The following is a 20,033-nucleotide window of genomic DNA, read 5'->3' on the forward strand; positions in this document are numbered from 1 at the left end:
TGAATGTGCCCTAGAAGGGTGGTGAGAGAGCCCTGCACGGCGGGTAAGTGTGGTCGAGAAGGTTATAATGGAAGAGCAGAGGGAGGAGTGTCAGGTGGGAGGAGTGGGGACGAGGCCTGTGGAACTCGGCTCAGGGTCCTGAGACCGCAGGAGGCCTGTAGGAGAGCGCTCCAAGGCAGTCCGGTCACGGCGGGTAGACTTGCTCCTTTCTCAGATGAGCTTTCGAGTCCCTGGTAGAATGACCCAGTTCTGCTTCCCTTTCAGAGGCTCCATGCGCATCGGGAAGGATTTTATCCTCTTCACCAAGAAGGACGACACCATGACCTGCCTCTTCCTGTCTCGCACCTTTCATGAGGAGGAAGGCATTGATGAAGTAGGTCCCCTCCACTCCACATTTCCTGGGTCTGCCCGGGCTGTTCTCATAGGTCAGACGGCGAACCTTTTGAGCTCGGCGTGTCAGCATTTTGAAAATCCCTAACTTAACTCTGGTGCCGTGTCACATATAGACATTTTTTGATATTTGCAACCATAGTAAAACAAAGACTTATATTTTTGATATTTATTTTATATCTTTAAATGCCATTTAACAAAGAAAAATCAACCAAAAAAATGAGTTCGCGTGTCACCTCTGACACGCGTGTCAGAGGTTTGCCATCACTGTCATAGGTCATTTGCAATGCTGGGCTCATTGGGGTTGCAGGATTGCAGCCACGCCCCTGTTAATTGGGTTAGCTGGTTGAATGAATTGGTGGAGGGGTGAAGGCAGATATCTTAACGTGAGAGGAAGTAAAACCTGAATGCTTCAGGCCATCGAGTGGCCGGAACCAAGATTTGGATATGCAGCTCCCCTAGATCTGCAGCTTGAATTCAATCTGGTGGGTGTCAGTATGGAAAGTTGTCTTATCGAGGGGAGGATTTGAGGCTTCCAGGACTGTGGGTGGAAACCACAGCTGCAATAATAATAGGAACAGTGCTGTCTTTCCCATATTATGGTGATTTTGTGGAATGTGCTATGAGCACATTTTTCCTTCTTCTTTTGTTAATTCTCAGCCGAGGACTCCCTCCCACCCCCCACCCCCCATTAATTTTTAGAGTGTAAGGGAAGGAGAGAGACAGAGAGAGAAAAACATCAATGTGAGAGAGACACATCGATTAGCTGCCTCCTGCACATGCCCCGATTGGGGTAGGGGATTGAGCCTGCGACTGAGACCCTTCGGTCTCCTGGCTGATGCTCTAACCACTGAGAAAACCTGCTAGGGCAGCACATTTTTCTTTTGAGGAAATGTGTTTGCTCTAACCATCTATGTCAGAAGCTACAAGTCAGATACCTATAGGGCCTCAGTAGGTACTAAAGCTGGTGAGCATGTGGAAAAGATCAGTGTATGTACTTCGCTAAATGGCAGCTGGCGCTCAGCCTCAGCTGATTATTGCTATGCTGGAAGGAAGGCCTACAGAATGTACAGTGTTCTGTTTTCAGATGATCTGCAGAGCTGATCTGGTGAGGCCTTGCCCGCTCATGGGATGGGGGGTGGGGGAGTGGGGGGAGACGTGGACTAGAGAAGGCCTTGGTCTGCTAGCTTTAGACTAGACTCTGATCTCCTTTCATATGTGAGAAATGGAGGCAGAGCTTGCAAGAAGGGGCTGAGAGTACCTGTAGAGAGAAATCTATGGCTCTCACATCAACAGGTAGGTGAATTCAGTTTCAATCTAATTTATTTCTGTTGGTGAACCATGATTAGATTAAATTTATACTAGCCCTGTTTAGATGTGCACCTAAATCATCACAGATTCATTCATGTTGGGAATAAAAGGCTATCTTTTTTTACCATCTTTACTTGGTAAGCCAGCGAGTTAAGCTTGCCTTTGTGGTGAGTGTCAGCATACCTGACGTGAGGGGAGCCTGCAGCTGGAAAGAGCAGGCTCCTGGGAAAAGGCAGGCAGGAGAGCTCAGCCCAGGCCGGGGTCTTCAGGAACCATCTGCTCAAGGCCCTGAGGGCTGGGGGAAGGGGCTTGGCCCGGGGGCCACCTGAAGGGAAGTGTGGCCTCTACAGAGCAGGAAGGCCAGGTCAGTCTTGACCTCAGGGCCGTGGTGAGTGTGTGGGACTTGATTAAAAGCAGCTGTAAAAGGCAGTTAAAGAAGGTGTGGCAGTGTTAGGTTTGGGGGTTTTTTAAAGATCAGTTTGGTTACCGTGTAGTGATTGGCCTGGGAAGATCGGGGTGTTGGAGTGGGCCAGGTGAAAGACCTGGCTGTGTGTAACCTGAAGGGACTCAGAGCAGGGAGGGAGCGAAATAGGAGCAGTCTTCCTCTCTAGCACGTGGGGCCACAGATGTGGTGTTTGACTGATGGAGGGAGGAAAGGGGAAGGAGGGGTCTGGTTGACTCAGGTTCTGGTGTGGCAGTTGGGCCTGGCAGGCTATCTGGAGCCGAGGAAGAACGGCGGAGGGTGCAGCTGGGAGGGGAAGAGTATTTTGTCCTGGACACTCAAGGTTAAGTCTGGGTCTGGAGTGGGGGGGAGGCCTGGCTCCCGGATTCTTGGCAGCAGATAAGCTCAACTAAAGGAGCTCGTAGAGTGAGAAGAGGACCTGGGATCTCAAGCACGCGGGCATTGAAAGGCTGGGAGAGGAGAGAGTGCCCGGAGACAGGAGCGGCCAGAGTGGTAGGGGAACCAGAACAGAGGAGAAGTGTTCGGATGGCACGGGTGGGTGCCAATGGGAATGAATGAATGCCCACAGTGGAAATAATGCCATTGTCACCTGGGACTGCTGTGAAGAATGGGAGGTGCAGAGTGAGGTACAAACTCACAGAACACAAATGGAGCTCAATTCCCTGGTGAAAAAACTAGGTTGAAATTTTTTCCTTACTTGGTGCTAGAAGGTCACTGTTTTGGATTGTTACTGCAGTGCGAACTCAGCCAAGATTTCAAAATAAACATTTTTGGCTGCATCGGAATGTGTGCAAACCAGTCCTAGGGTTGGATACTCTAGGCAGGAAGCTTCTCAGAAACCAGCAAAATGTCCCAGAACTCTAACAGTTTATCACCCTGGCACTTGTTAAAGTACAGAGCTCTTTTTCCTCACGTTGGGCCATGTGATGGCCACTGTCCTGAGAGGCTGTCTGGGGGTGGGGGTGGGGGGAGGAGAGCACACTGAGGCCTCTGGGGAAGTGGCATTTGAGAGGGTTTTTAAAGAAAGAGTAGGATTTCCCCCCAGCTTTATTGAGGCATAATTGACAAGGGTAGAATTTTCTAAAACATACTTTAGACATAAGATTAAATTCCATACATAAAGAAGAGTGTGTTAAAATGTATGTACAGTTTAGAGAATAAATAAAGCAAACACCCATGCAGCCACCATCATAGCTGATGCTAGAAGTCCCCAGTGCACTTCCACCAATCAGGTTGCCTGTTGCGCCTCTAAGGAACTGCCCTAAGGTGACTGTGATGACTGTTTCCTTGTTTTTCTTTATAATGTTGTCACTTATGTGTGCGTTCTTGAATAGTTTAGTTTTGTGCATTTATGAGTTTTATATAAATGCACTCATCATAGGTTATTTTAATTTTGCTTCTATCATGTAACATTGTGGGATTCATCTGTGTTGATGGTAGTAGCTGTTCCTTTGTTCATTTCCATCACTGCACAGTATTCCATTGTATAAATATGCTACAGTTTAATCCACTTTGTAGTGGCTGTTTTGCTGTTCTTAGGTGTTGGCTGGTACATATGTACAAAAGTTTCTCTTAGAATATGTACCTGGGAGTGGAATTGCTGAGTTGTAAGTTATGTGTATGTGTAATTTCAGTTTCACTACATAATTGCAAATATACTTTCCTTAGTGGAAAGAGTAGAATTATTACCAAACTAGGAAAGTGGCCAGAGACATCTCGAGCAGGGAGCTGCCTTGGCACAGGCCCCCAGGGCATAGCCCAGCGTGCCCCAGGGGACCTAGTGATGTGAGGCCAGATCCTGGGAAGGGGCAGAAGCCACAGAGCCTCTGGTGCCAGGCTGTGGAGCTTGGGCCGCACGTGTGGGGAGGGATAAGATGAATGAACGCACACTTTAGGGGAAATGTCTGCCTGTGCTCACTCATAGGTGATAGTCCCATTGCCCACCTGGAATGCTCGGACCCGGGACCCTCTCACAGACAACCTGGAAAAGTTCTCCATAGAGACAGAGCTCATCTACAAGTATTCGCCCTTCCACAACGAGGAGGAAGTGATGACTCAGTTCATGAAGATTCCTGGGGACAGTGGTAAGTAGGCTTTGAGCCTGCATCACCTAGAAGCCTTGGCTCCAGAGCCACGGTGTTGTGGGAATGTGCAGGGGGCGCCTGGCAAAAAGGAGGGATTTCTGTTCCCCAGGAACACTGGTGATCATCTTCAATCTCAAACTCATGGATAACGGAGAACCAGAGCTTGACATAGTCTCAAATCCAAGAGACATCCAGATGGCAGAGACTTCCCCAGAGGGCACGTGAGTATGGCTGGGAAGGGAGGGAAGTCCTGGAACTGGTATCCATTTTCTCAGTTGGGAAAGCTCAGGAAGTGACTTTAGGGAGAGAGGGGAGAGCTCATTCGCTGGATTTCCCAGTGTTAGAGTTCATGAAGCTGGGAACTCCACATCATCTTGCCATAGGCAGAGGGATGAATAGGCCAGCAGGGCCTCAGCTAAGCCAAAGGAAAAGATGATTCCTTGCTCCACCTCCTTGATTTGACAGAAGAAACGGAGGCCCTAGAGAGGGGAGAGGAGTTGCCGGGTCCGTGGTGGGCAGTTGTAGGGCCGGGCTGGTGTCTGGGTGCCTGTGCTGGGGACGGGAGGGGCCAGGATGTGGTGCCAACACTGAGGGAGCACACTTTCAAGGTGGCAGGAGAAGTAGAGATGCGAGTGGGGAGGTGGGAGCCTGCTGAGAGGCGGTCCTGCTGGACCCTGGGGGCGGGTTGGGGGGGTGACCGCACTCCTTTTTCCCGTCACCTCCAGGAAGCCGGAGCGGCGCTCCTTCCGTGCCTACGCTGCCGTGCTCTATATCGACCCCCGAATGAGGATCTTCATCCACGGGCACAAGGTGCAGACCAAGAGGCTCTCGTGCTGCCTGTATAAGCCCAGGTAGGGACCTGCCCGCCCTGCCACGCTTTCCCAGGACGTTTTGGAGAGATGCTAGACGACAGGTTCGGACAGTGTTGACTGTTGGGGCCTTTACCTGCCTGTGGTTTACTGTGGGTCCTGAGGGAGGGATAGAGGTGGCCAAGGGCTGTGGAGATTGGCTGGCAAAGCTCATTGAGTGTGAGTGCCCTCGGCCACGTGGAGGGTGCCCTCCCTGGCACAGTGAGCTGTTGGAGCCTCTTGGCTTCAGGGCCGAGGGGCCTGTAGACACTGCACAGGAGAAAAGCAAAGACCCTGGCCGATTACTGAGGTTTGTTTATGCCGTGGGATTAATAACAACTGGGGAGCACTGAGCTTGCTTATCAAAGTGCATCCGGAGGCAAGCGGCAAGTAGAGTACGGAATTGAGTCTCTTTCTGAAATAAGCTTGGCTCTGGCTCACCATGAGGGGCCAGGACAGTGCAGCTTGGGAGGAAGCAGGAAGTCAGGGCGCTTCCTGAGCTGCTCGGGTTGCCACCCTGCCCCCTACTCCTCGGGCCCTTAGGCTGCCTTTTCCCCATTCAGGATGTACAAGTACACATCAAGCCGCTTCAAGACCCGGGCAGAGCAGGAAGTGAAGAAAGCTGAGCACGTAGCACGGATTGGTAATGTCCCCTGTGCGGGAGGGGTTAGGTGGGAGTCGCCTGGGACACGAGCTTATCGCCAAAGCAAGATCTAGGACAAAGCTCCATCCACCACTGGGGCAGCTCCTCCTGCAGCCCTGCCCGTGCTGGCCAGTCCTCTCAGCAGTTTTTCTCCCGACACTCTCTTCTTCATCTAAAACACTGTCAACTGCTGGGCTTGCACCGAGTGAAGAATCCCACAGTGCCCTCTGGCCCAAATATTTGTGAAATTGGTGTTTATGACTCCAGGGCAAAAATCTCAAGGTCTGTCCTGATAACAGGGCTTCCTGGCTCTTCATGGAGAATGATTGGCTGAGGACTCATAGCTTCTAGCTTCTGCTGAGGGTTTAACTTGGGTTGCCTTGGGCAGTTTTTGACCTGTTTTGATTCACTTGGAATGTTTGAAAAGCATGTTTCAGATGTAAATAGTACCAGTTTCCTTGAGTCGTTGATTTTCCTTTTTGAACTGACCGTGCAGTCCAAGCGGGGCCGTTGCTCACCAGCTCACTTGTTCCTCAGCAGTGTGTACACACACACACACACACTCACACACACACACACTCACTCACACTCACTCACACACACACCACCACCATCCTTGTCCAGTGGGAACTTCACGGTGGGATCCAAGAGTGATTACTGAGAGTTTTAAGCCTTTGAATCCCTTACCATGGTTTCTTCTGTGTTTCAGCTGAAGATAAGGCCCGGGAGGCGGAGAGCAAAGCACGGGCATTAGAACTACGCTTGGGTGGAGACCTCACACGGGACTCCAGGGTGAGGTTCAGCCCCATGCAGCTGTTCTCTAGCATTTCTGGCCGTAGGACCCCACAGCTGGCCTTGCTCAGCCCAAGACAGTCAAGAACCCCTTGCCTTAAAGCTGAAAAATGGGATGATGTTTGCATAACCTCTATTGAACACACCGTATGGTAAAATCTTGGCTAATCATTTCAACATCCCAAAACCGCATGAGGTATGGACACTTGTATCCTCAGTTTATGGAAAGAGAAATTGAAATGAAAAACAGCACTTGTCCCAGGTCACACAGCAATCTGGGTCCGAGCAGTTCTCTGATCTCCCAGGCTGACACACACCTCTGTAGACTTTCAGTTGTCAGTAAGCCCGGCAAAGGGAAACACAGCTTTTGAGTTTGCCCCCATTGTCTATAGAAAATAATAAGTCTCCAGGGGTGGTGTTGCATCCATGTGATGGGCAGGGGGAAGTTTTAGATGTGTTACCATGCTCCCTGCTGTGGCCGGAGCACCGCCCCTCACCTGGTGCTAACGCTTGTTCCCAGGTGATGTTGCGGCAGGTGCAGAACACGGCCATCACCATGCGCAGAGAAGCGGATGTCAAGAAGCGGATCAAGGATGCCAAGCAGCGGTGAGTGCCAGGGCTGGCCTTCGACCTTTTAAAATTAGGGAACTTTTGTACTGATTGTTGACAAAGAGCTTGAGGAATCCCTCCCCACCCCGCAAGGTTGCTATTCTGTCACCAGATTGCTTTGAGAAAACCATCAATGTTGTAATCTTAATGCTGGTCAGATGTCCACTGTAGGAGAACAGTTTTTTCCTCGTTCAGTTCTTTTTGAGCTAGAAAAAGGCAGGGCAGTGCCAACACCTTGAATTGAACACCAAACCTTTCTCACTGGCACCTGTCTGTCTGTGTCTCTCTCCTCCCCTCTCTTTCCCCCTTCCCCTCCCTCCCTCTTCTTTTTATCTCCCTTTCCTATTCCCTCTCTTCCTTTCCTTTTTCCCCCCTCTTCATTTAAAGAGTATGTAAAATGCTAATTGTATAAAACTTATATAGGACATTAAAAAATGTTTTAAACGTGCCTATACTTTTACCACCTGGTGCTATCGGAATAACGCTGTAGATTGAGTTTTGGATCTTTTTCATTTTGAATGGGCATTTGTCCTGGCTCAGTAAATTCTCTCTCTATCCCACCTCTGTGTCTGGAGCCTCTCTGGGCTCTGGGCCTTGAGTTCATTCCTGGCTTGTTCCTTGGCTCCGTGACACAGGCCTAGGTTTCAGGTTTCTTCCTGAGTGAGCCCACTGCTCTTCCATTTGCTTTGCAGCTTCTGTGATATTGTTGACATTTATCACATGATGGTCTCTTCTGTCACATGCCTGTTCGTTGTGAGTTTTTGCCTTTTCAAAGTTATTACTGTCACATTAGTGGAGTAGGTATGCAGAAAACCTGTGCTTATTCACCATGGAGCAGCAGCTTCACAGTATCCCATTCACACCTAAATACAACTCTGTTTTGTTACCAAAGGCCAAAGTCGTATGCTTTTAGTAAGGGATGCTTAGAGTCACTGCGCAGTGTCGGTCCCTATCAAGTCTAACAGGTTACACATTGAATGAAAGCACAGCCCGACCAGCGTGGCTCAGTGGTTGAGCATTGACCCATGAACCAGGAGGTAATGCTTTGAGTCTGGGTCAGGGCACATGCCCGGGTTGTGGGCTCCATCCCCAGTAGGGGGCATGTAGGAGGCAGCTGGTTGATGATTCTCTCTCATTGATATTTCTATCTCTCTCTCCCTCTCTCTGAAATCAATAAAACATATTTGTCAAAAAGAATGAAAATACAAAGCTTTTTGCTAAACATGTCTCAAGTTTAAGCTTAACTCCTCTTAAACACCATGGTGTTTGGGTTAGTCTACTAGAATTTATCTTTCTTCTCAGAGCCCTTAAGGAACCTAAGGAACTGAATTTTATTTTTGGGGTCAACATTGAACACCGGGATCTGGACGGCATGTTCATATACAACTGCAGCCGCCTGATCAAGATGTATGAGAAAGTGGGACCACAGCTGGAAGGGGGCATGTGAGTACTGCCCCAGGGGAGCTTCCAAGGCCGGTGCTGGGGGGGTTTCGGCCAGTGGGGTGACGGGGCTTTGTCTTCTTTCTCCCTGCAGGGCGTGTGGCGGGGTTGTTGGAGTCGTTGATGTGCCCTACCTGGTCCTGGAGCCTACCCACAACAAGCAGGACTTTGCTGATGCCAAGGAGTACCGGCACCTGCTGCGGGCGATGGGGGACCACCTGGCGCAGTACTGGAAGGACATCGCCATCGGTAATGCCGCTTCTCTTCACCTCCAGCCGTAGGGTACTGTCACTGCCTGAGGGCGTGAAATTAGGAAGAGGGAGAGGCTGCCTTCTAACAAGATGTGTGGGTGTCTGCCTTCCAGCCCAGCGGGGAATCGTCAAGTTCTGGGATGAATATGGCTACCTCTCTGCCAACTGGAACCATCCCCCATCCAGTGATGTGCGCTACAAACGCCGGAGGTCTATGGAAATCCCCACCACCATCCAGTGTGGTGAGTCGGTGTCAGAACTTCCTCCTGACTCCTTCCCGTCATAGTCCATGACCCCCTGTCCCCATGCTGGCCTGGCCGGACTGACATTCATGGTCTTATAGTCCCACTGGGGATATGAGTCTGTTCAGTGATGGCCTTGGGAGCTAAGTCTTAGGGCTGTGCTGAGGGAGAGGGGCTGGGGGAGTGGAGAGTCCATGATACGAAGTTCCCGTCCTTGCTGGTGTCACTGTCCCTGGGAAGAGTTACTGTTCTGTAAGGAAGGCACAGTGGGAGCCAGAATGAAACTCTGAATGGCAAGTAGGGTCATCTGTGCCTTGGGCCTGGCTTGGGAGGCCCAAGATGCTGACCACAGATACTGTTGGTAGGCGCGGCTGACTTTGGGGTTGCGGGTGTGATTTCTGTGTCACAGATTTGTGTCTGAAGTGGCGGACCCTCCCCTTCCAGCTGCATTCTGTGGAAAAAGAGTATCCTGACACCTGGGTTTGCTCCATGAACCCTGATCCTGAGCAGGACCGGTGAGCACTTTTCTCTAACGCGATTGTGGGTATCTCCATCCTCTCACCATGTTTTTTCCGCTCTTTGGGTAAATAACTTGCTACGCTTCTTGAGATCAGTGCTCACATCTTTACATCTGTCTTGCTGCACGTAGTAAGTGTCCAGAAATAAGAATATATGTGTGTCCTGCAGTGAGTATTAATCCCTTGAACTTGGGAATTCTGAGGTGGTTGCTCTGATGAAAGGTGTGAGTTGGCTGAGGAGGAAGGTCCCTGCCTACGTGGAGCCTGTTTTCCCACGGTCTCCTTAGCACCTTCTCTGTACAGGTGTGAGGCTTCTGAGCAGAAGCAGAAGGTTCCCCTGGGGACATTAAAAAAGGACCTGAAGACGCCGGAAGAGAAGCAGAAGCAGCTGACAGAGAAAATTCGCCAACAGCAGGAGAAGCTGGAGGCCATGCAGGTGCGTGGTCCTGGGCGGAGCAAGGCTTAGTCATGTCTGTCAGGGCTGGGCCCCGGTTTTCTTCCCCACTGACCTGGACGGTGCGGATCCAAAGAGCGTCTCCCTGAGTGTATCTCTCAGTGGCTCCCCTGTTCCCTCGGGCTCAGTTTCACTCTCCACTCGCCCAGGAGAACTGCCAGGGCTTTTCAGCCCCAATCTCCAGGCTCACTGGTCTCATGTTGGCCCTGATCATTATTTCAGACAGGCAGACTTTTATTTATATATTACAAAGTGGTCCCATTCATTTATGAATGTTTTAAAACTTCAGAAAATGAATAGCTTACCTTAGAGGTAACAACCATTAACTGCATGTCCTTCCAGCTTTTTTTGACTTGCCTGCATACACATAGATACATATACTGTATATTTTTAATAGGAATAGGAGATTATGATGTCATATGATGTATACACACACACACATATTTTCAGTGGATAATTAGATTCTGTGGCTTTAAAAAACTATTTCTAAGTTATTCTTCTGAAGATCTGTTAATTTTTACCAGCAGTATATTTATTTTTAAATATATATTTATTTATTTTTTGGCTGCTTTAGTGAGAATTTAGTCCAGTCTCTGAGTTGCTGGGTTAATATAGAATCCTGCCATTGCAGATGGTTGGTGTCTGTGTTTTTTGGGTCCTCCCAGTGAGAACGGGAGGCTTGTAATAGTAGGGCTGGGCCCCCATTTTCTTCCCCACTGACCTGGACGGTGCGGATCCAAAGAGCGTCTGCCTGAGTGTACCAAGGTAGGTAACACCTGATCATCGCATTTGTCCTGCAGAAGACCACGCCCATCCGCTCCCAGGCTGACCTGAAGAAGCTGCCGCTGGAAGTAACCACTAGACCTTCCTCTGAGGTGAAGTGAAGCCCAGGCAGGAGGGGCTTTTCCTCGGGTGTCGTGTGCTAGGACCGTGTTCTCACTCTCTTTGGGCTTCTTGTAGGAACCTGCACGTAGACCTCAGCGTCCTCGCTCACCTCCTTTACCTGCTGTGATCAAGAATGCCCCGAGCAGACCCCCTGCCCTTCACACTCCCAGGCCAACCAGAAAGGCTCCTGCCATCAGCAGCACCCCAAAGCCGCCTGCCTTGGCGGCCCGGGAGGAGGCCTGTACATCCAGGCTCCTCCAGCCACCTGAGGCACCCCGAAAGCCTGCTAACACTGCAGTCAAGACTGTGCCTCGGCCTACCCCTCCGGTGCAGCCGCTGTCACCATCTCTACTGCCCAACTCCAAGAGCCCGCGGGACGTCCCCACCCCCAGAGCCGTCAAGATGCCAGTGGTCAAGAAGCCGGAGCCCCCTAGTAAACCACCCCCGGTGAGATGCTCTTCCCCTCGGTGGGGTGGGAGTGGAGCTGGGCAGTAGTGTCCAGAGCTGAAGGGACTGACTTCTCAGGGGCTCAGAGCAAGTGGCTCTATTTATTGAGGCAGCTTTTCCCTGCTCCTTCCGAGGTGTGGGCTGTCACAGACTTGAACGGCCTCCACTGGCTCCTCATGCTGTAGCATATGTTTGTGGTCTGGTGACACAGCCTTGCTCAGCTCAGCAGTGGGTGCTGTGTCTCAGGGAGGTCACAGCTGGCCGTATGGAGTGAACTAAGAGCCTTCCCCGGTGACCGCTCTGAGCACAGGTCCTCGGGGCACGGAGCCAGGAGTTGCTATACACTGAGCGATGTCAGGTGTCCTGAGCCTGGTGGAGAGTGAGACACACAAGCTTCGCTCTGAAGCTCCTTCAGGCCGGAGAGAAGCTTCCTGCACCTCAGGGACTGACGTGGCTCCTTCTCTTCCCTCTCGCCTCGCTCTAGGCCACCCCTGGTCGGAAGCGGGCTCTTGATGCCTCTGACGAGGAAGAAGCGGAGGAAGAGGCTGAGAGGAGGAAGGAGAGACCCAAGCGGGGCAAAATTACTGTGAAGGAGGAAAAGAAGGACTTGAGTGAGGTAGGTGGTCGAGGGGAAGTTCTCTGCAGTCTTCACGGCTCCGTTTGCGCTGTGACGTGAGCCTTCCAGAGCGCAGTTTACAAAGATGACGGAAACGTGGTGCCAGGTAGGACCCTGCGGGAGAGTGGGTGCCAGGTCGGAGGTCACATGGACGCAGAATCGGGGAGGTTTAAACCCCTGCGTTCTGTGTCCATGACATTCTGTCCCTCGCCCGCTATCTTGTTTATAAAGGTGACAGAAGCGTAGACACCTAAGATAGTGGTTTAATAAGTGGCACTTGGCAAGTCCTGGTGATTTAAACTGCCATGTAATCAGCATGGCGGTGACGGCTGATGACCCTGGGCAGCCAGCCATGCAGCAGTCTGCTCTTCAGGGGCTCTAACCCTCTGTTCTCCTACAGCTGTCAGACAGTGCTGAGGAGGACTCGGCTGACCTCAAGAAGGCGCAGAAAGGTGAGTGGAGGGAGGTACCTGGCCGCCGGTGGGGGAGGCGGGAAGTGGGGCCTCAGCCTGACCCTCAGTGCTCACGGAGGCTCTCCGGGCTCTGGGCTCTGGGCTCTGGTGCTCCAGTGGCTTCAAGTCTAATTCCAAGAATTCTGAAGAAAGCCCACCCTTGTGTGCATTCTTAGCACTAAAACTCATCCTGCTGCTCTTTAGAACTCTGATGACAGATGGGGGAGGAGACCAGGGTCACTGGGTCCCATGTCCCTGGCATAGTGGGGACAAGCACCCAGGAGTTCTTGTCCCTGCAAACCCTGGGATGACCTTTCTCGAGGTGTGTGAGTGAGTGGGGGAGTCTAGTCAGTTTTCTGACTTGGGCTCCATCCCGTTCTCAGATAAAGGTCTGCACGTGGAGGTGCGTGTGAACAAGGAGTGGTACACCGGCCGCGTCACAGCTGTGGAGGCGGGCAAGCATGCGGTGCGGTGGAAGGTGAAGTTTGACTACGTGCCCACAGACACAACACCAAGAGACCGCTGGTAATGCCCCTCGAAGAGGCTGCGTGGGCTGAGTTGGCCAGGGCAGAGGGAGGCTGTGTCCCATCCTGGGAGCTGGGGATACACGACAGAAACACTGTCCTCTCCAGGGTGGAGAAAGACAGTGAGGATGTGCGGCTGATGAAGCCCCCTTCCCCGGAGTATCAGAGCCCTGACACCCAGCAGGGCGGTGGCGAGGAGGAGTCCACAAAGGCCCCGCTGGTTGAGGCCCAGCCGGCTGTGGCCGTGACAGACCCCTCCACTTCTGACTGCACCCGCATTGAGCCTGACACCACCGCCCCGAGCTCCAACCACGAGACCATCGACCTGCTCGTCCAGATCCTCCGGTGCGTGTCGTGCTGCTCCAGGGCCAGCGGTGGCTTTCTCCGCTCCTGCCATTCTGACGTCTTGCCCCCACCGCTTTCTCGTTTAGGAATTGTTTACGGTACTTCCTGCCTCCAAGTTTCCCCATCTCCAAAAAGGAGCTGAGTGCTATGAATTCAGATGAGCTGATATCCTTTCCTCTGGTGAGTCTCCCTGACCTTGGATCTTGCACGCTGCGTGCCCCCCTTGGTGCTGCTTGTGGTGCCAGCTCTCAGCCGTGTGCCTCCCAGCCAGCTTCCCCCTCTTATGCTAAGAGAACGGGGAGGAGACTACACGGTGGGAAAAGAAGTGGCTTAGCTGCACAGGACTCTGGTGTCATGAGACTCTGGCCTGAGTCCTCACTGACGGACAGTAGCCCGGTTTGACATTTTATGATGAATACATCTCTTCCTCTACCTGGGCAGAGGGGGTAAACCTGACACAGGCAACAGTGAAGAACTTGAGCTCAAAGTGCTTAAAACTTGACTCTCAGAGGGACGTAGAGAGAAGCTTATGGTGTGGAAATGAGCACCGAGTCGTATTTGTCGCAGCAAATGCTGATGTGGCGCCTACCCTGAGAGGCCCTGTGCTGGGAGGGAGCAGCAAGAGTCCTGCTTCCAGGGGCTTAAGAGTCAGTGGAGACTTGAGTTTTTGCCGGGCACCTGGCTATGAGGCGGAGAGCGGTACATGCTGTGGAAGTGGGCAGTCTGGGGAGGCGAGAGAGTGGCAGGGGGACTCAGGGATGAAAGGGCAGATGGGGGAGGGTGAGTATTTAGGAAGGAAGGGGGCCTGAGAGCAAGGATGTGATAAGTCTTGAATGTTCGGTCTTAAAGCACAGTGACTTACACTATGGAATGGGAGAGCCAGCCAGATGGTTGAGCTGATGAAGTTGTCCATCTAAACCATGTCTAGGGCAGCGGTCAGCCCACTTTCTGCAGAGGCCAGTTAGCAAGTACTTTCACCTTCATAGGCTACACAGTGTCTCGCAGCTGCTCAACTCCACTATTGTAGCCTGAAAGCCACCATAGACAATACATAAAGGAAAGGATATGGCTGTGGTCCAATAAAGCTTTATTTACAAAAACAGGCAACAAGCTAATTTAGCCCATGGGCCGTAGTCTGCTGCCCCTGCCCCTAAGAGCGTAGCAGCATGTTGGGTTGGGTGGGTGGATGGGAGATGCAGGGCAAGGAGGCTGGTCCAGTTGTAAAGATCAGACGTGAGGGAAGGGAATGGAAGCCAGAGTGGTGGGAGTGGACCAGCAGGTGAAGGCCGTGTCAGAGGCCGTGGACAGACTGGTCATTGCCTGAGGCAAGTATGGGAGAGAAGTCCACATGCCTCCTGTGTCTCAAGCCTGAGGGAATTGGAGGTTTATGACAAAGCTGTTACCTGGGAGAGAAAGCAGGGCTTTCATCAGAGTAAGGTGATGAGTTGAGATTTAATTGTGTTGGGCCGAAGTACTGGCACTAAAATTTCTGGTGATGGCCAGTGGGCAGGTGGAGACTGGGGACTAGCATTTGGGTCAGGGCTGGAGATGGGGATCTGGGAGTCACCCTTATCAAGTGGGCTGTTTCATGGTGGAACAGCGAAGTTTTCTAGAGAACTGGTCTTCGAACTGCAAGATGAGTATATTCAACCTGTTGGGCCCTCATGTGGCAGCCGTGTTCTTGATAAGCTTTTCCAAAGTTAAAAACATGGGGCTTAATCTCCATCCCACTTTAAAAAAGGAAATGAGGTGAGGACTTGAAGACACTAAGCCTTCAAGAGGTGAAGTCTGTCGTGATAGAGCCCAGATTTGAACCAGGTGCTCCTGCGGACACGGGTCTTCCTGTTCACGGTGCCGTCCAGCTTCCCTGTGAGATGAGAGGGGTGGTGCCCAGCGAGGAGGCTAGAAGATGCTGGCACTTACGAAAGCCTCAGGAGAGGCTCCGTGCCCTAACTCTACAGACAGCCCAAAGGACCGGCTGGGTTGGCCTGACATCTTGTCGGTCAGATTTGTTGCTTTAGCTTAAAGTTGTTGCCAAACTCAGAGCAAAGCCGGGATGCAGTGGGAGCTCTGCAGTGGGCTCATCTGCTCCAACGAAACAGAGCAGCAGCGGATGAGCCTACAATAGTCTATGAGCTTATTCTGTACAAGGAGGTGTGTCACTTCATGTCCTCCTGATTATGATGCCTAAAATAGCTCAAACTGTAATTTTTTAATATCAGGGACACAACAGAGTTTAGTGTTCATTATGTCCTTGTCAGTCTAAATGGTGGTCATTTTTCCCACCATGCTGGACCAGGAGTTCCATAAGGCCACAGGGGTCCTGCAGATAATTAGATTCCAGTACATATACATTCGGTAATATAACAACTGCTTGGAAATCTATAATTACTTTAAAATAAACATTTAAAAAAACTAATATAAATCCCAGTCAGACTCAAGGTATTATATACTGAACTTTAATACTTTGGAACGGGTATTTTGTGCTGCCAATGTAATTATCATGTAGAGCTTGGGGCTTCTTTTGCCATCTTGGTTTAATAGAATATTCTAGATTGTCAGGTGAATAACACAGTTAGTTACTTGCCAGTAACACTTTTTAAAGACAGTAGTCAGGCCCTGGCCAGTGTGGCTTCGTTGGTTGGAGCGTAATCTGGTGCACCAAAGGGCTGGTTGTGTGTTTGATTCCCAGTCAGGGCACCTACCCAGGTTGTGGGTTTAATCCCTGGTCGGGGTACATGTTTGAGACACCTGATCAATGTTTCTTACATCAGTATGTCTCTCTCTCTCCCTCTCTCCCACGCTCCCTTTTCTCCCTCTTTTCCTCCCTCCCTCCTTCCCTCCCTCCCTCCTTCTCTCCCTCCACCTTTTCTTCCCTCTCCTTCCCTCTCTCTCTAAAATCAATAGAGGATTAAAAAACAAACAAACGAACAGTAGACAGGAGCCACCCAGTGGTGCTAGGTACTTCATACATCTTCCTGGAAAGAAAGAAAGGTTAGAGTGGGTAAGACTGTATTGGTCAGGCAGGACCTGTTGGTTATGACTTCGTGTTCATTAAAATGGCCTTATCTTTCTTATTGGTGACTTATGAGTAAATCATGTTATAAGTTGAACTTAGAAAAGGAATAAAGCCCAAAGACATACGACCTAAATAACTTCACTGGGATTCCAGGTGACGTTTCATTTGAAACAAGTACTGTGCTACCATGTCCACCAAAACGACTATTAACATTCCCACCCCAACCTTTGGAAGTGCCAGGGGCTCGGGGAAGATGGGAAAAACGGATGCTGCCTAAATATGCTACACACACCTGGAGCTGCTGCTGCTGCTTGTTGAAATGGGTAGAAGAGAATTTTGGTCCGACGTTGTGGGTGTGGGTGTTGCTGACAGGGCTTTTGTGAAGTTGGAAAGGCACGATTGAGCGGGGACTGTGCCCTTTCTGCCCCGGGAATGGGCGGAATCATCCTCACATTCACTCCTGGCGTGCTGTGGGCGAGAGCACTTCACTAAGTGCTTCCCTGTGTGATCCCGACCTTGTCCTGTGGCAGCCCCACGAGATGGCATCGCAGTCTCTCTGCTCCGGAGCCAGAGGCTGCGGGCCCTTGTGTCTGACACCCCTTCCGGTTCAGAGCCCTGTGCTGAACCAGTTGGGGAAACCAGCGCTCATTTAGATGGGCCCTGGGGACCCCTGTGAGCTCATGCACCCCCTCTGGCTTCCCCCCTGACAGAAAGAGTACTTCAGGCAGTACGAAGTGGGGCTGCAGAACCTGTGCCACTCCTACCAGAGCCGCGCCGACTCGCGGGCCAAGGCCTCTGAGGAGAGCCTGCGCACCTCCGAGAAGAAGCTCCGCGAGACCGAGGAGAAGCTACAGAAGCTGAGGACCAACATCGTGGCTCTCCTGCAAAAGGTGCAGGAGGTGAGCCAGGCAGCTCTCTCTCTGCAGCTGGACCACCTGGTCTCTTGGGGGAAGGGGGGGCGGGGCTTGGGCACCTCTTGCTGCCTTCTCCCCACTCACAGGAATCTGTGGTTTCAACCCTGGCTGCACAGCATCCTGACAGGAGGGCTGAGGTGGTGCGGCTGCCTGGGCCTCCTCCCAGCCAGGCCCACGGTATCATACTCTGCCCTTGTTTAGACATTTCAATGGACAACCTGGTTTGAGACTCCTCCCAGCCATGAAATAGAAGTTCTCACTTTTCCAGATGACGCCCAGATGGGGTTGGGTGGCCCCAAAGTGGAGAGTGCCCGTAGGGTCTCCATCTTTCACCCGGGCAGTGAGCACTGAGGGAGGGCCTGCTCCGCCTGTCCTGTGGGTACTGGGGCCACCGGCAGGCAAGATCAGGCCCCTCCCTCACAGCCCGACACTCCAGGGCAGGAAGTGCCGTGCAGGAAACAGGGCAGACGGGAGACCACTTTCCCAGGGCTTGAGGGGTGGTCTCTCTGAGGAGGTATTTGAGCTGAGAGGGGAACCAGTCATGCAAGAGTGAGTGTGAGTGCTGCTGGCAGAGACGGACCAGGGCCCAGACCTCAGGCAGGAGTTGTGGGCTGTGGACGCGGTGGGCCTGTAGAGGTGGGAAGTCACTGGCATCATCCAGTTTACACTCTAAGACACTTACTCTGGTTGGTTGTAGGAGGGCCTGGCATGGCTAGAGGTTAGAATCCGGGACTCCAGTGAGGTTCCCACAGTTGTCTGGGTGAGAGATGCTGGCGGCCTTAACCTTGGATGATGACAGTGAGGAGGGAGGGAGTGGGCAGGTCTCTAATATCTGAGGGAAAGGGAGGAAACAAGGGTGATTCCTGTGGTTTGAGCCCGTGGGCGGAGGGAAGGCGGTGGCCTGTACTGAGATGGGAACAACTTGGGGTGGGGGTCTGGCTGTGTTGTTTTGGATTTATTGAGCCCGAGAAGCCTGCAACACGTCTATGGCAACCTGGAACTTGGGGTGGAGCTGGGCAGAGGGAAGGAATCTGGCATCATCTGTGCACAGATGTTGGGGTGGGCGGGATGATCAAGAGGGGACAGGGGTAACGGCTGGGGGGTGGGGGAGAGGAGGGGACTCCTCAGGCCCCACAGAAGGGTGGGGAGGCAGGCCCCCCACCACCTGATGGCCCCCAGCTGACGCTGCCCTGCTCTGTTTCAGGACATTGACATCAATACAGATGACGAGCTGGACGCCTACATCGAAGACCTGATCACCAAGGGGGACTAAGGGGCTCAGAGCCAGAGACCAGCTCCCGGCTCCTGCCTCAGGCAGAGTTCCCGGGGGTGGGGGCTGTTGCATTAGTGGGTCGGTGGACTTACATTGGTTTACTCACATGGGACATTTGTGCTTTTGGAGGGAAAATGCTCTGATTCTTTGAATCTTCCTCCCTAAGTTTATAAATATTTATTTTTTGAAAGAAACGAGATGCTGCGCCTGCTGTGAGACTGTGCTTTCTCTGTGTGGCTCTGGGGCAAAGAGAAGCAGAATGTGTGGCCTGAGCTGCTTCTTGGCTCCTGGCTCCTGAGGTGCAAGTCCAGCATCTGGAAGCCGGAGAGGCTCCAGCAGGGCTGGCTTCTCTCCTAGAAGATGAGCTATGTGGGATCTGAGGGATGGAGGAGGGAGAGAGCCCCCCAGAGTAATGCTCCCCTAGGGATGCTGATCCAGGGGACGCTCAGGGGGTCAGGGGTCAGGAGGAGGCGTGGCTCCGAGCGGCTCTTGTCTCGGGTCAGGGATGTGTGGCCTGAGCAGCTGTCACCTTGGTGGTCTTTGTCTGAACAGCTTGGGAAGAAAGACCCTCTCATTCAACCTCACACCCACCATGTCCCCGCTGCTGGAGTGACTTCCTCAGTTGTCCATTGGCAGTGAGGTTTCCCGCCTCGGTATCTGGAGGTTGAAGAGCAGACAGACAGACACTGCAGACTGCTGGCCTGGGTAGCACACCAAATGCCCGAGTTGCACGGGGCTTCTTTTAGGAAAGGACCTCGTGTGTGGAAGAGCCCTGGTAGTGACGTGGTGGGGCAGGGTCTAGAGAGCCTGATGCTGCTTTTTCCTTTATGGCTCCTCCGCCTGGCCCCCTCATGCCCAGCAAGGCCCCTGCTGTGGGGCGGACAGAAGGGAGTCTCTGAGCCCCACTTGCCCACAAGCACAGAGGTTCCCAGAGGTACCATGCTTCCCTTCTGCCTGGTCCCAGTGTCATACAGCTGTGTCCCTCCAGCAGCCTCTCAGGGTCCAATACAAAGGCAGGAGTTGCTGTGTTTTCTCTTTAAGAGCTAATGGAAAAGTTCCAGTTTCATCCCCCCCAACTCACTGTCCCCCCCTCTGTTTGGAGACTCGGGGTTTTCTGAAGGCCGTGCACCACTGGTCTGTGATCCACACCGGCACCTCCCACCCCATGTCAGCGGTGGCTCACACGCCGCCCTGAGGTCTCAGGACTGGGAGGCACGGGGGAGGGAAGCAGGCCCCATGAATTGGGGGTCTGTCCTCTTGTGGGCATGGCCAGAGGCGTCCCCAAACCATATCCCTGGGGGAGAGGGTTGTTTGGGGAAATACCACTGAGAGTGACCCTGGCTGCTTCGGAAGCTTCTCTAAGAGCTTTGGGGTTTCTGAGCTGGTGATTCCTCCCTGGTCCAGTGCTCTCACCATCCCAAGCAGCATTTGGTCCATTTTTTCCCCAAACCTGTTTTAATCTAAAAGGAAGTTGGTTTTTACCAGAGGGTAATACTCAAGTTTTTTATTTACA

The 20,033-nt window shown here is 52.2% G+C and overlaps 1 protein-coding gene across 5 annotated transcripts in view; it reads left to right on the forward strand.

Moving 5' to 3' along the window:
• MORC2 (MORC family CW-type zinc finger 2) overlaps nt 1-18,736 on the forward strand; it is a 38,876-nt gene extending 20,140 nt beyond the window's left edge. For 2 of the 5 annotated variants that reach the window (XM_014447135.2, XM_014447136.2), the window contains 22 exons: nt 265-373; nt 4,089-4,248; nt 4,358-4,469; nt 4,974-5,099; nt 5,660-5,739; nt 6,449-6,531; nt 7,052-7,137; nt 8,443-8,583; nt 8,675-8,829; nt 8,945-9,073; nt 9,483-9,588; nt 9,895-10,027; nt 10,846-10,920; nt 11,006-11,377; nt 11,862-11,993; nt 12,394-12,445; nt 12,829-12,970; nt 13,078-13,314; nt 13,401-13,494; nt 17,044-17,232; nt 17,945-18,007; nt 18,452-18,736. In XM_014447135.2, coding sequence (XP_014302621.1) covers nt 265-373; nt 4,089-4,248; nt 4,358-4,469; nt 4,974-5,099; nt 5,660-5,739; nt 6,449-6,531; nt 7,052-7,137; nt 8,443-8,583; nt 8,675-8,829; nt 8,945-9,073; nt 9,483-9,588; nt 9,895-10,027; nt 10,846-10,920; nt 11,006-11,377; nt 11,862-11,993; nt 12,394-12,445; nt 12,829-12,970; nt 13,078-13,314; nt 13,401-13,494; nt 17,044-17,232; nt 17,945-18,007; nt 18,452-18,520 — 2,845 coding nt within the window. In that variant the 3' untranslated portion in view covers nt 18,521-18,736. The remainder of the gene's footprint in view (nt 1-264; nt 374-4,088; nt 4,249-4,357; nt 4,470-4,973; nt 5,100-5,659; nt 5,740-6,448; nt 6,532-7,051; nt 7,138-8,442; nt 8,584-8,674; nt 8,830-8,944; nt 9,074-9,482; nt 9,589-9,894; nt 10,028-10,845; nt 10,921-11,005; nt 11,378-11,861; nt 11,994-12,393; nt 12,446-12,828; nt 12,971-13,077; nt 13,315-13,400; nt 13,495-17,043; nt 17,233-17,944; nt 18,008-18,451) is intronic. The other 3 variants (XM_014447137.2, XM_006104880.3, XM_014447138.2) reach the window with 3 other exon arrangements.
• The last annotated feature ends 1,297 nt before the right edge of the window (nt 18,737-20,033 follow it).

This window comes from Myotis lucifugus, unplaced genomic scaffold, assembly GCF_000147115.1.
Source record: "Myotis lucifugus unplaced genomic scaffold, Myoluc2.0 scaffold_617, whole genome shotgun sequence".
Classification (NCBI taxonomy): domain Eukaryota; kingdom Metazoa; phylum Chordata; class Mammalia; order Chiroptera; family Vespertilionidae; genus Myotis; species Myotis lucifugus.